This window comes from Mauremys reevesii, linkage group 5, assembly GCF_016161935.1.
Source record: "Mauremys reevesii isolate NIE-2019 linkage group 5, ASM1616193v1, whole genome shotgun sequence".
Lineage (NCBI taxonomy): Eukaryota > Metazoa > Chordata > Testudines > Geoemydidae > Mauremys > Mauremys reevesii.
In genome coordinates, this window is record NC_052627.1 from 36,567,709 (window position 1) to 36,581,080 (window position 13,372).

The following is a 13,372-nucleotide window of genomic DNA, read 5'->3' on the forward strand; positions in this document are numbered from 1 at the left end:
ACTCTGAGCAGTAAAGGAATTTGATAAAAACATACTGTAGGAGGTACTCGTATTTGTAAGGCTCCTTTTGCACACATTTGTCCCAGCCAGACACACACATGCAAACTTGTAAGTGAATCAACTGAGATCACAGCTGTGATACTCTGTAACTAATCTAATTGAAATGTAAAATCAGTAACAATAAGCAGCTTAAAGAGAAACCTTGTGCTCTCTGAACACCACCCCTAAAAAGCAACAGCTGTAGGATTGTGGGCAAAGGCACACAATAGTAGAAATATAGGTACTGTTTAAACAGGTGGATAGAAATATATTGCGTAATGGTATATATTATATATTGTATGGGCCAAAGAGATGTTTACACACATAAAAAGAGTGGATCATAAAAATGCTGATAAAAACAGAAATATTTAGGAACTAATTCCTACTTAGTTTTCACTCCCTTCTTAGTCTAGCAAAATCATATTGAAAGCTGTGATTAAAAACAATTATAAGAGTAGCTCATAATACATACGTCATAAGCACCAGCCTTGATCTGCTGATAGAGTCTGTGCTGGTCTTCATCCCAGAACGGAGGGTATCCCACAAGGAGAATATAGAGAATGACACCTGCAGGAAGTCCAGAATAGCACTAATTAAGCCATTCATGCAAACTAGCCCCAGGGAACATGAACTGAATCATACCTCAAGGCTGCACAAAACAGGTACAAACAAATAAGGCAAATGACTTATTTGGTAGTACAGCTGAATAGAAATCTTCCAGATGTTGGAAAATAAACATCCTGACAATGCTCTGAGGCAGCTGTTGAGTTCACATGACGACACTCTGGAACAAAGTATGGGGAGTGCAGGGGAAGACTATGTGCCAGGAAATGGTGCCTATATTCTATGGGGGCCACAATGGACATGTCTAGTTAGCTCTAGAGACAGACAGGGATATATCCTCTAGCCCTACTCGGAACAGTCTTAGACAACACAGAGATTAAAACCAGCCTGCTAATGTAAGTGCTCTCATAAGTGGAGATGCACTGCTGGTAAAGATGATGGAAGTTTTAAGCAAAGAGTCTACCATAGACAAGCCTTTCTGTCATTTATTCGGCCGTGGTTTAGTGATAACTACAAGACACAAGTGCATTCACAGATATGGCCCAATCAGTCTGTCTGTGCTACAAATAGTACCTGTTAAAGAACCAGGTTACAAAATGGTTGTCCCTTAACCTGGTTACAGATATGATTTCAGGGCAATTCAAAGGTTTTAACTGGAAGGCTAAGGCTACGGAGAGAGATTGGTATTTAGCTTGGTAATGAAATATAATTAAGGCCCAGTCTTTAATACAAACTGGAACCGTGTTTGTAACCATGTTAAGGAAAAAATGTTCTGTTGTAGGTTCTATGACATGGTTACAACTGTAATGTAGACAGAGTCAAGAGTGCTCTGACAGCACATTTGCTTAACTGTAACATTCAAATAATAACTACTGTTCAAATAAACTACTACTGAAAAGGTAAATATGAGATGAGGAAACATTTAAAATTAACTCTGAAATACACTAAACAGAGGCTCTTAACTGACAGAGCACAATGCAGTGGGCTAAATACAGTTCTTTAAAATTGTTTCTTACCACATGCCCACATGTCCACTGGCTTCCCATAGGGATCTTTTCGTAACACCTCTGGCGAAAGATATCCTGGTGTACCAGCAAAACCTGTCAGAAAGCATGATGAGAGAGTTAGCCAGTCAGTCATGAGAACAGTTGTGTTCCCCATAACTGTATATACAGTATAATAAAGGGCTTCTTAAATAACACCCTCTTCTACAGACTGTGTCTATATTAGATATTTAGTTTTAAGATCTCCTACCTTTTGGACACCTGTAGCTCAGCTCATCAGGTGACAATGGGAGTGTTGGTGTATAGAGGACACCACTATGTTCAGTGTAGAGGTATGGTAGTAAAAATAACATTGGCCCCTTGCCTACATCTGCAATCCCACTGTTGCTACTGGTGGAGCTACACTGATGATAGAGCAAGAATGGGAGATTTCACAAAAAGATTCAGTGCAGACACTCTCATGGTTTATGTACTACAGCATATCTATTTTAGGACTCCAGCAATGACAAGCAAGTGCATTTATTTAGCGTCACAGAATCACAAAAGTTACAGAGGGAAAATATCTACTAGATCTTCCCGTCTGTCTCCCGGGAAATGCAGTATCTTTTCGATTTTATCCAGCTCCTAAGTGACGTAGTTAGCCCCTAAGTATGTTACAGAGAGGGAAAAAAGAGGTGTACCTACATGATCGTATGAACATTTTTGCCGGTTGTTTGTTATTAAACTGATCAGAGGTAGCATAAGATAGATCTAAACTACAGAAATTATCTCAGTAGAGCTCATTTAGGAATCACAAATCATTTCCTGTGGATCCTTTAATTCAACCATCTATCCATTCTGTGGATCACCAGATTGACATCCACACAGATGTGTTACAACTGTTATCACATATTTTATACTTCAGTGGTATTTCAAGTGCACTTATTGTCCAAATGGAATACAGTAAGAGTAAAGCTACAGTCTCATGTTCATATTTAAAAAGTGAAAATACTGCATGACTAAAATGCCGCTGGCACACATGGAAAGTTTTATCAATGTATAATCAATAGGTAGGGCCAGAATTAGAAAACTAGTGTAGATCAGTGTATATTACAAAATGTTGTCCAAACCCCTTCTCCCAATGTGGGGATTCATCCCAGTCAATGTCAGGTTGTGGTACTACCACTGCCCTCCTTTGAAAAATGCGTGAGGGGAGTAGAAGTTATTGCTCCTACCAGAGCATCATAGTGGCAGTTGCTCACAGTAGAAATCAAATCAGGCTGCAGCCTGTTTCCAAACACTGTCCTTCATTTTTCAGACTGTGCTGGCCCTTTCCAGGCCACCTCTGATATAACTGACATCGTGGCAGTTTTCTACTACTGTACCTGTGCTCCCCCGGGGATGTTTCAGGTAAAAGATGGCCCAAACTCTGTAGTGAATCTGGCTCGTGGAATTTACAAGTTCCTCCTCATTCGTTAAATACTAGACAATGTTGTTTTCCTCTTAGGAGAAACAGAATGGAGGCATAGAAGACACCAAATATAATCTATTGCCTCCTTTTTCTTATAACATGCCAAGCATTATGGAAAAATGAAAGTTATAGGTGAATGAAAGTAATAGATGACTAGAATGAATGAATGCTGGGACACTGAGAGATGATTAATCTCAGACTTTTTCTAAAACACAGTTTTAGTGGAATCTGTCCCATTTGCCAATGGTCATGAAGTACTATTGCTTATAAGGCTGCCTGAACGACTAGAATATTGATTTGGTGACTGTTACTATATTATGCAAACTTGGCTAGCATATTTTTATCTATCTATAATTGAAAAGATATGCAAGGGCCTACGAAGACCAGAAGACCATTTAACTGAATAGTGTCTATGTGCCTAGAGCCTCAGCTGGTAATCTTTCCAGCATCCCACTCCCCCAACTATACCTCCCTCCTCCCTCCACAGCAGTGTCCTCTTTTGGGGAACCTGAAATATGGTAACCCTAAATTTAAGACAAGGTGCAACTTGGGCTCAATCCAGCTCCCAATGAGTTAACAGGATCTTTCCATGGACCTTAAATGTAGGGTAATTAGTCATTTGCTTAAGTGAGTCAACAGAGCCCACTTGATGGGTTTCCAGTAGATTAAACACCTGCTAACTGGGTGGAATGTATTGGGAAAACGTTGCCAAGCTTTTTACAAACAGCTACACAGAAATGAGGCTTATTTGATTAACAAATGTGCAAAACAGGAAAGTATCCTGTATTCTCCAAACAGGATATAATATATTCTGAACCATATTCTCTGCTGACATAAATCCACTGACTTCAGTGCAACTCTGCCAGGAGAGAATTTGTCCCTCACACAATTTTGCAGGATAGTATAATACATAGAAAAAGATCCTGCTTGGTTCAGAGCTATAAGTAGTATTTGTGAGTTCACTAAGTGCTGGAAAATCCACCAGATAACAAAAGTTCCACTGGAAGAGGGGAGAGAGAGAAAGTTCAACATGCTATTACTATACAGGGTATGTAAGTTCAAGTTCTTCATTGTAGGGCTAGCTATGGGTAGATCTACACTAAAACCAAAGCTGTGACTGTAGCTTAGATAGAATACCTGTGCTAGCTTTAATCAACCTAACATGCCTAAAATGCAGTCAAGCTACAGCAGCATAGGCTTCAGCATGGGCTGTACAAGCCTGCCCAGAACCCTGGGTACATATTTGCATTGCTAGCCCACACTGAAACATGTGCTGCTGCAGCTTCACTGCTATTTTTAATCATGTTTGCTAAATTAAAGCTGGCATGGGTATGCTTACCTGAGCTTTAATCAATCCCCCCACTTTCGATTGCAGTGTAGACATAGGAAGAATGGCACTTGACATGCATGAGAAGGAGCTGCTTCGTGTTACTGTTCTTCACAGAACTATCCCAGAGGCTCATACATCATGTACCAATATTCAACACTGCATTTAATTAGGCATGATCCATGCATGTTCCTTGCAAATACCTGAACAAACCATCCTTGCATCATGGGCTTTGGACTTTTACCAGTATAAGTAGCAGATTAGGGCCTAACTTTGAACTCATAGCGGTGTAAATCAAAAGTAACTCCATGAAAGTCAATGGAAAATGAAGCCCAAATTATATACCATGCAAGAGTTTTGTGGGTGGAAAAAGTGGGGATTTAAAACATTATTAGAAATGGATGGGGGAAGAAAATTAGGGCTCCAAAACAGGCCCAGAACCCTTCATCCCCAAACAGAAAAACAAATAAAAACTGCTTTGTTACAACATGCTATTTTCCTCATTCCACTGCTAACAGCTGAATCCATACCAAAGATATTTTGAAAACAAATCCATTCACACTCTCTTCCCTCTCCTTGTGATCTGCCCTACAACTCCCCCACACTTCCTTTAACAAGACGGGGAAGTTTTTAACTACTGGGTGAAGGCTGAATTGGTTCTTTTTGTATTTCAGAACCACTTTGTCCTTCCCTAATTTCAACAGTACCACAGAGCTGTTTGATTAAAGAGTAATTACTGGGCCTATCCTATTCTTACTGCTTTCATACCAGAGGCCTTGGTCACTTACCACATTGGTTTCATTTTTAAATTACATAATAATGTTCATTTTTCACTAACCTACGCAACAATGTACAGAATTTCTTACATTATACCCTTCTTCAAGTTTTGTGTGGCGGCCCCTGTTGAATTACTTGTAGCCCAGAACATTTACTTTAAATGCATCACAGCTCCATAGGATCAACTGCAGGATTTTTTTTTACATAGATCCACAGGAACTGCAAAATCCTGAGCACTCTTCTCAATTCACCCTATTACTGAAATACCATTTAAAAAATCTCAGGATTAAAGATCACCCTGATTAATTTTTTCCTGATTTGCCAGCTGTTTTCGCCATTAATACACACCAACTTCATTCTGTATTATTTTTGACCAAGTCCTGTTGTGCTGGCTTTTTCAGTTATATGCAGTGGTAATATTTAGGTCTCCAGTGCAACTCTGTGTCTTCTGGATTATAGAAATCCACTATAAAACAGAGCAAGATTTAAAACACTGAACTAGTTAATAAGGATGCTGTTATGCACAAATGTGTACATCTGTACCCAACTCTTCAGACACTCAGCATGGCTAACCTGCCGCTTTTGTTCTGTTATCCTTATGCTTTGACAGCAAACTCTGTTTTTTTTAATTTAATTTTTAAACATAGTTTTCCAGCTACTGTACGTGTGAATGGGTATCTGCTACAACCATTTTGCTATATTGTTCCTTTGGGGTCACAATTATTTTTGCTTACGCTTGACATCTGTTGAGTTACAAACACCATATTCATACATACCTTAGTATTTTTTAAAAAAACAGAGAATAAACCCTTTTTCTTGCTTTTATTTATTTTGACCTTCAGGTAATGACAATAATGAATTTGCAATCTGCAGATGTTTAAATCAGGCCTGGATGAACTGATTGATTAGTTATCTGGGGGCTGTATTATCTTTTCTGAAGTGCGAAGGGGAAAATGTGTGACTCCCACCCCTGGTGATCCTATTCCCCCCTGCACACTTTGGGTCTACTTACTACCCTTACCATGGATCTCAGAATGTGCGTAAAGAGCTCTGCCTGACCCCTTCATGCATGATCTAGAGGGTACAATCTGACAGTGTATATCTTCCTTCTTAAGGGAGTGGGGGGGGAGAGCGTTTAGGAGATGACTTGAAGAAAGAAATTTCTCTTTTTGAAGTCATAATGGATGCATTTGACTCCACCCTTCAATATATCTTTGTGCCTCTTACTGAAAGTCAATGGGACTTAGGCTTCTTAGTCTCTAAGTGACATCTGCAAACAGGACTTAGGCTCCTATGTCACATAAGCGCTTTAAAAAATTTTACCCACTGAGTTTTTAAGCAAGATGCTGAGCTCCCCAGCCTCTGCTGAGGTCATAAGAATTCAGGATGCTCAACACTGTGCAGAAAAAAGCCCAAAGTGAAGTAAGATGTAGAAACTGAATTACAGTACAAACCAAATAGCCAACCACTACATATTCAACTCTACTATGTATGATTGTCCATTATTATTATTAGGGTGGGTAACAGGAAGGGTTGGGAGCATGGGCAGAAATGTGAGATCAAACAATAAACAAAAAATAAAAGAAGGTTCACTTACCAAACCAAGCCTGTTGCTCTCCTTGAACTTCTATAGCCAATCCGAAGTCTGCCAATTTTACAGCTGCTCCCTTGGATTTGCTAGCTAACAGTAAGTTCTCAGGCTTTATTCAGAGAGAGAGAGAGAGAGAGAGAGAAGGGAAGTGAGATGAGAACACATTGTAAGTAACTTTTTTCAGCATTTACATTTCCCAGTACAGTATCCAATTACAGTTTTGTACTTTTCAGTATTGCCTATCTTATAGAGTGAAGAAAAAAACATGCATTTCCCCCTGAATATTACAGAAACCTATGCATTTCATTCCTGCTTCTAAAGGACTTCCTGGCATGCAAATGGCCTTCCCAATCCTACATGACAGCCAGACTAAAGGAGATGTGTAGACCTACTGAAGAGATTATGGGGACCTGTGTGATCAAATAAGTGTGGCACCTTCCTTTGTGACACAAAGCTGGCAATCACAATTTACCTACAAAAATGCTGTAGGAAAAAATATAGGTTGGGTCTGATCTGCATGCAGAATTTTTGCAGGATCAGTTTATTATCTGCAGCAACATTATAAATGTGTAAAAAGCAACAAAGAGTCTTATGGCACCTAATAGACTAACAGATGTATTGGAGCATAAACTTTCGTGGGTGAATACCCACTTCATCAGATGCATGTAATGGAAATTTCCAGACGCAAGTATAAATATGCAGACCAGAATCAGGCTGAAGATAACGAGGTTAGTTCAATCAGGAAGGATGAGGCCCTCTTCTAGCAGTTGAAGTGTGAACACCAAGGGAGGAGAAACTGCTTTTGTAGTTGGCTAGCCATTCACAGTCTTTGTTTAATCCTGAGCTGATGGTGTCAAATTTGCAAATGAACTGAAGCTCAGCAGTTTCTCTTTGAAGTCTGGTCCTGGTCCTGCTACCCCTCTGATTATAAATGTGCTTTGCATCAGACAGTAATAACAGTAAGAGTCATGATTTTATATACATATTTAGAGAATGGATATTAAATAGATTATATAGTGCAATCTTTTCTGCATGAGGACTGTACCCTCTGTGTTTGCACAGTGCCTCACACATGGTCTGTAACCAGAAATAGCAACAGCAAGGATAGTAATAATAGCTACTGTTATTGTTGCTATTTGTCATAACGTTCAATTACAAGTTAGATTCTAGGCAACAGCAAGAAATTACTATTTTTAACCAAATAAATGTTTTTGAACAATTGCTGTACACTGAATCTGAGAGAGTTTTTCTTTTTGTATAGGTATATCTACTACTATTGGCAATTATCATTAATTTACGATAGAACACTATTAATGATTGCTTATGAGTTTCAGAAGAAACTGGAAAAAATTCTGCACTGCTTAAAGTATTTTGATTAGGTACTTTGTAAGTAAGGTACTTGGCTTTGTTTCTAATGTGAATTCAAATGCAACATTAACTTTACATATTTAAAATAGAAGCTAAGGAAATGCAAAAGTTAGAATTCAAAATAGTGTTTAATTTAAAATATGTCAGTGTATGCTGTTAAATACACCCTTTAGAACAGTGGTCCCCAACCTTTTTCGTCTGGCAGGCACCAGATGATGAGCCATGGAGGATTGTGGTGGCGGACGAACATCCCCTGAAATTCCGCTGACAAGCGGCAATGTCAACAGGCGTCATCGCCGAAATGCCGCCGCCAAGCAGCGTCATCCAGAGGCGTCGGCATTTCGGTGGCAACGCCTCTGGATAATGCAGCTTGTTGGCAGCATTTCAGCAGATGCTCGTCTGCCGGCCAGTACGCGGGCACCCACAGGCACCACGTTGGGGGTCTGCCTTAGAATATACAGGACATCAATCTTTGCAAAGATAAGGCTGCTAGAGCAAAGTTAACTTTTTTTAGAATTTGCAGAATATTGTAGAGTTCAGAAAAAATATAGCTGAAACACTATCTGTAGGACCCAATATTCTTCCCCTGACATTTCCCCCTCCCCTCTTATTAAAACATTTTCTTTAAAAAAGAGGACATGCCCTATGTTTACTTTAGTTACAATCTCCCTCCTGCAAATTTATCTCACTAATTACCTGAACCATCTCTTGTGCAGGGATGTTAAAAATAGTGCATCAAATCATTACATTTTGTCTTAAAGTGAGGCCCCAATACTGCCAACACTTCAATGCAAGCTTTATTTTAAGCATGTGAGCAACTTCATTGGTTTCAGTGGAACTATACACATGCTTAAGGTTAATAATGTTTGCAAGATCAGGGCCTAAGGCTGTAAGCCTTTTGGGGTGGAGGCTGACTTTTAGTATATGTCTTTACAGTGCCTAGCACAAAAGGACCCTAATGTGGGTAGGGCCTTTAGGCATTGCAGTGATGATGATGATGATGATAAATAATAATGGCTTCTTACTAGGTTCTTCTAAAATCTTGTTCAGAAGTTTATTTTTTTCTTGTTACACAAAACTTTTATTAATCAAAAACCTAGCAAAGAACTAACTATTAATTAAATGATTCTTATACCAACAGGTTTATTTTTCTCTTTTTCCTTGCTATTTTTGTGGTAGCTGTATCTAAAAAGGTTTAATCAAAAGTATTAAGTATTTTTTCACCGCCACTGAATTTAAAAATGGCTGAATGAAACTTCCTTGACTTCTCATCTTCTCTCTATTCCCCCCTCCGCCCCCCAAAAAAATCAACTTTGGGTTGAGACCAAGAATGATTAAAGGTCTTGAGAACATGACCTATGAAGGAAGGCTGAAAGAACTGGGTTTGTTTAGTTTGGAAAAGAGAAGACTGAGAGGGGACATGATAGCAGTTTTCAGGTATCTAAAAGGGTGTCATAAGGAGGAGGGAGAAAACTTGTTACCTTAGCCTCTAAGGATAGAACAAAAAGCAATGGGCTTAAACTGCAGCAAGGGAGGTTTAGGTTGGACATTAGGAAAAAGTTCCTAACTGTCAGGGTGGTTAAATACTGGAATAAATTGCCTAGAGAGGTTGTGGAATCTCCATCTCTGGAGATATTTAGGAGTAGGTTAGATAAATGTCTATCTGGGATGGTCTAGACAGTATTTGGTCCTGTCATGAGGGCAGGAGACTGGACTCAATGACCTCTCGAGGTCCCTTCCAGTCCTAGAATCTATGAACCTATGAATGGATGCTACTTGTAAAAACTGTGAGTTATGCATGGACATGTGACTTGCCCAGGTGACGCCTAAACTCCATCTTGGAGCTGGACTTTGCATAGGAGTGAGGAGGGGGTCTCCACCCACAAGAGAAAGTCTATTTAAACCCCTGGGAGACCCCCTCCATTTTGTCTTCAGCTGGCTAAACAGGGAGCCACTAAAGCAATGGATGGTCCTATTTGTTTGTGATCTTCAACAATCCAACACAGTGAAATTTCATACACTACCAGTTGACACACAGAAGTCCTAATTTGTCAAGCACATACCCTATTTTGAATGGGATCACATTGTGAAATGGTATCTGTCTCCCCCCCCACACACTTTTTTATACAATTAGAAATCTGTAATCTCCTTATTAAATGAGATTAAAGTATTGTAAGCAAATACCATTGTCATAAGATAATAAGTATGTTTCAATAAAAAAAGAAGCAGCACGTTTACTCCTATGATAAGATCAACAGCCTTCCAGGCAGTATAGTGTGGGACTATGCCCTTAAAGAACATGCAGCTGCCAGTTCAGGATAACAAGAAACACACTAGATATTTATCATGCATGAACGTCAAATGACTAAGGCATACGTGCATAACTGGAGAGGAACTGGGAGATTTTACAGCATAATCTTGTGTATCATCCATGATTCTAACAAATCAGTCTGGATCAAAAAGTTGCACTCTGCACTAAGGAAGTTTGGCTGCAGTCATGCATGTAGAAAAGCAGTGATGATTTTAAAAGTTACTTGTAAATAAATTAACAGAGATAAATTTATGGCTTGTCTGTGGAAACGTGTTTATTCGGAAAGGTTTTGTGTGGATTTTAATACATCTGGAGCCTGATCTTGATTATTTTTTTCACAAGGGGAGTTTGTGGGGGTTGTTAATCATCTCAGATTCTCAAGAGAAACATTGGTGCTGATTGCCAGAGCCAATGTAACTTAGATCTTAAAATTTCTACATGCAAGAGTGTTGTGAACTATGTGAAAGAAGGCAGTAAGTGTTTCTGCCAGCAATTTTAAACATCTATGAGGTAGTTTTTTTCTGGATTGGGTTCTAGACCCATTCCAATACACCAAGGTTCCCAAACAGTGTTCCATGGAGCACTTCCTGGTGGTCATATGGTGCCAGATCACGTCTTCATTTCTAGCTGCTCAACTGCATTAAAAAAAGAGCTAGAAATATATGCATACTTCCCTAAAATGAAGCCAGATCATCCCTCTCACACCAAATGGGAAAGGACATTTTGTAAGCATGCTGTCAGAATACGGACAGGGTTTGAGGAAAAGCTACCTCCAAACCCTCACCATTCCCCAGATGCCTGGCCGCCTGCTGCTCCAGTTCTAAGTGGCCTCTCCAGGCTTTCTTGCTGGAGTTTCACCAGATCCTTGTGTGGAGAGAGTTGTGGAAAACTGAATATGGCCCGGTTACGTATTCCCTTCTCTGTGTCACTTCCATGTGGGCCGAAGGGGACTGATTTTCAGTTTTCATCTTGAAAATGAAATTATTTCAAATTTAAGCACTGAAGTGTAATAGGAACAAAGTGTCTCTACTGCTTCCAATTCATTCAGGATTTGCCAAAATAAAAAAATCCACAAGTGGGCTGAGGTGGAGAGAGCACAGTTGGGTTACATAAGGGATCATTCTTTTTTCATGCATCTCTGAAGAAAATGTCACTTTATATGAACCTATGAATGGTACCTCAACCCAGGGGCGGCTCTAGAAATGACGCTGCCCCAAGCAGCGCGGAGCGCTGCGCCGCCCTTCCCCGGTCCCGCGGCGGGTCCCCTCTTCCCGCGGCTCCGGTTGAGCTCCCGCCGGCATGCCTGCGGCAGGTCCACCGGAGCCCGGGACGAGCGGACCTGCCGCAGTCATGCCTGCGGGAGCTCAACCGGAGCCGCGGGAAGACGGGACCCGCCGCAGTCATGCCTGCGGCAGGTCCGCTCGTTCCGGGCTCCGGTGGACCTGCCGCAGGCATGCCGGCGGGAGCTCCACCGGAGCCAAATGCCGCCCCCCGGGAAACGGCCGCCCCAAGCGCCTGCTTGGCGCGCTGGGGTCTAGAGCCGCCCCTGCCTCAACCATTCCTTATCCTCTCAGTGTATATAGCTACACTCCAGTTTCTTTAATGGTGGATTGTACAGTATATAGAGTGGGATCAGGCATCTTTAAAGCATCTGGTCAAATTTCATATCCTTTCATTTAAAGCTGGTGCTGACCGAGACATGTGTTATCCAGCTGCTGAGAAGGATTTGTAGACTGGACAGAGACTTGGCATTGTAATGTTGTCCAAAATATGAAATATGGGAGCTCCATAAGAGCAAAATGGGGGATGCAGTCTGTGCTTTTGGAATCCACCACATCCTCTAGGTTTTCTCATTCCTGTTTTCCTGCATTACAACCCCTTAGATTTATCTAGCGTAACATTAAGGAAATCTATAAATAAAGTAACTATACAGCTCTTTCCTAGGGGTGAGAGATGAGGAGAGGGAAGACAACGTTCTAATCCTGGCTCTATCACTGGTGATGGAAAACCCCAATCTGGAAAGGAAATTCCACCACCCTATAATAAAATTCCCTGACCAAAGAGAAAGGGAATTGGCAGTATGGAGAAAACAGAGACAGAGAGAGAGTGTGCTCAAACAACTGCCTTGGGCTATAAAGATGCCACCTTATTTCCTTTTTAAGGGGAACCCTTTATTCAGATAGTTTCCATTAGCCTTCTATATAAACAGATTAACTGCATCTAGGATCTTGGAGACTGAATGCTGTCTGAGTTTAGTTTTTCTCTTCTTTTGTATGAAGAATGAGAAGTCAGTACCAGTGTTTTTATAGACTATCTAGTTTGTCTCTACATTGCAATTAGACACGGCTGGCCTGTGCGAACTGACTCAGGCTCGCAGGGCTTGGGCTGCATAGCTGTTTAATTGTAGTGTAGACATTTCGGCTTGGGCTATAGCCTGAGCTCTGGGACCATCCCATCTTGCAGGGTCCTAGAACCTGGGCTCCAGCCGATTGTCTACACTGCAATTAAATAGCCCCTTAGCCCGAACCCCGTGAACCTGAGTCAGCTGGCATAAGTCAGCCATGGGTTTTTAATTGCAGTGTAGAAATACCCTATGAGCCATCCAGGAGCAGAAAGGGAGAGATCACTTCAACCTCTTTAGTTCCATCTCCAACTTGCATCAGATGGAATTTGATGTAGCAGTTATCACCAGTCATTTGGAAATCTATGTAATTAAGACGGGGTGATATTCCTCTTAGCAAAATTCTATTCTAAATCTATTCTAGAATTTCCCCAAAATTCTATTCTAAATACTAACACCACTCTATGAAGAACTCTAACCTTCAAGAACTTTCTGGTCAGAAAACTGCAGCAATTCCAGCTTTAAACAAAGGTGGCCTGTAGCACAATCAGCCACAACAGGAAGTAGAATAGGGCAGGCCTCAGTAGCAGCGATCTCAGG

General features: G+C 40.7%; 1 protein-coding gene across 25 annotated transcripts in view; it reads right to left on the minus strand.

Moving 5' to 3' along the window:
• CAMK2D (calcium/calmodulin dependent protein kinase II delta) overlaps nt 1–13,372 on the minus strand; it is a 254,852-nt gene that overhangs the window by 77,775 nt on the left and 163,705 nt on the right. For all 25 annotated transcript variants that reach the window (XR_005598931.1, XR_005598932.1, XR_005598922.1 and 22 more), the window contains 3 exons: nt 6,759–6,861; nt 1,620–1,703; nt 512–606 (listed from right to left, as the gene is read on the minus strand). Coding sequence is in view for 13 of the 25 variants with exons in the window: in XM_039539733.1 (XP_039395667.1) it covers nt 512–606; nt 1,620–1,703; nt 6,759–6,861 (282 nt within the window). In the remaining 12 variants the exon portion in view is untranslated. The remainder of the gene's footprint in view (nt 1–511; nt 607–1,619; nt 1,704–6,758; nt 6,862–13,372) is intronic.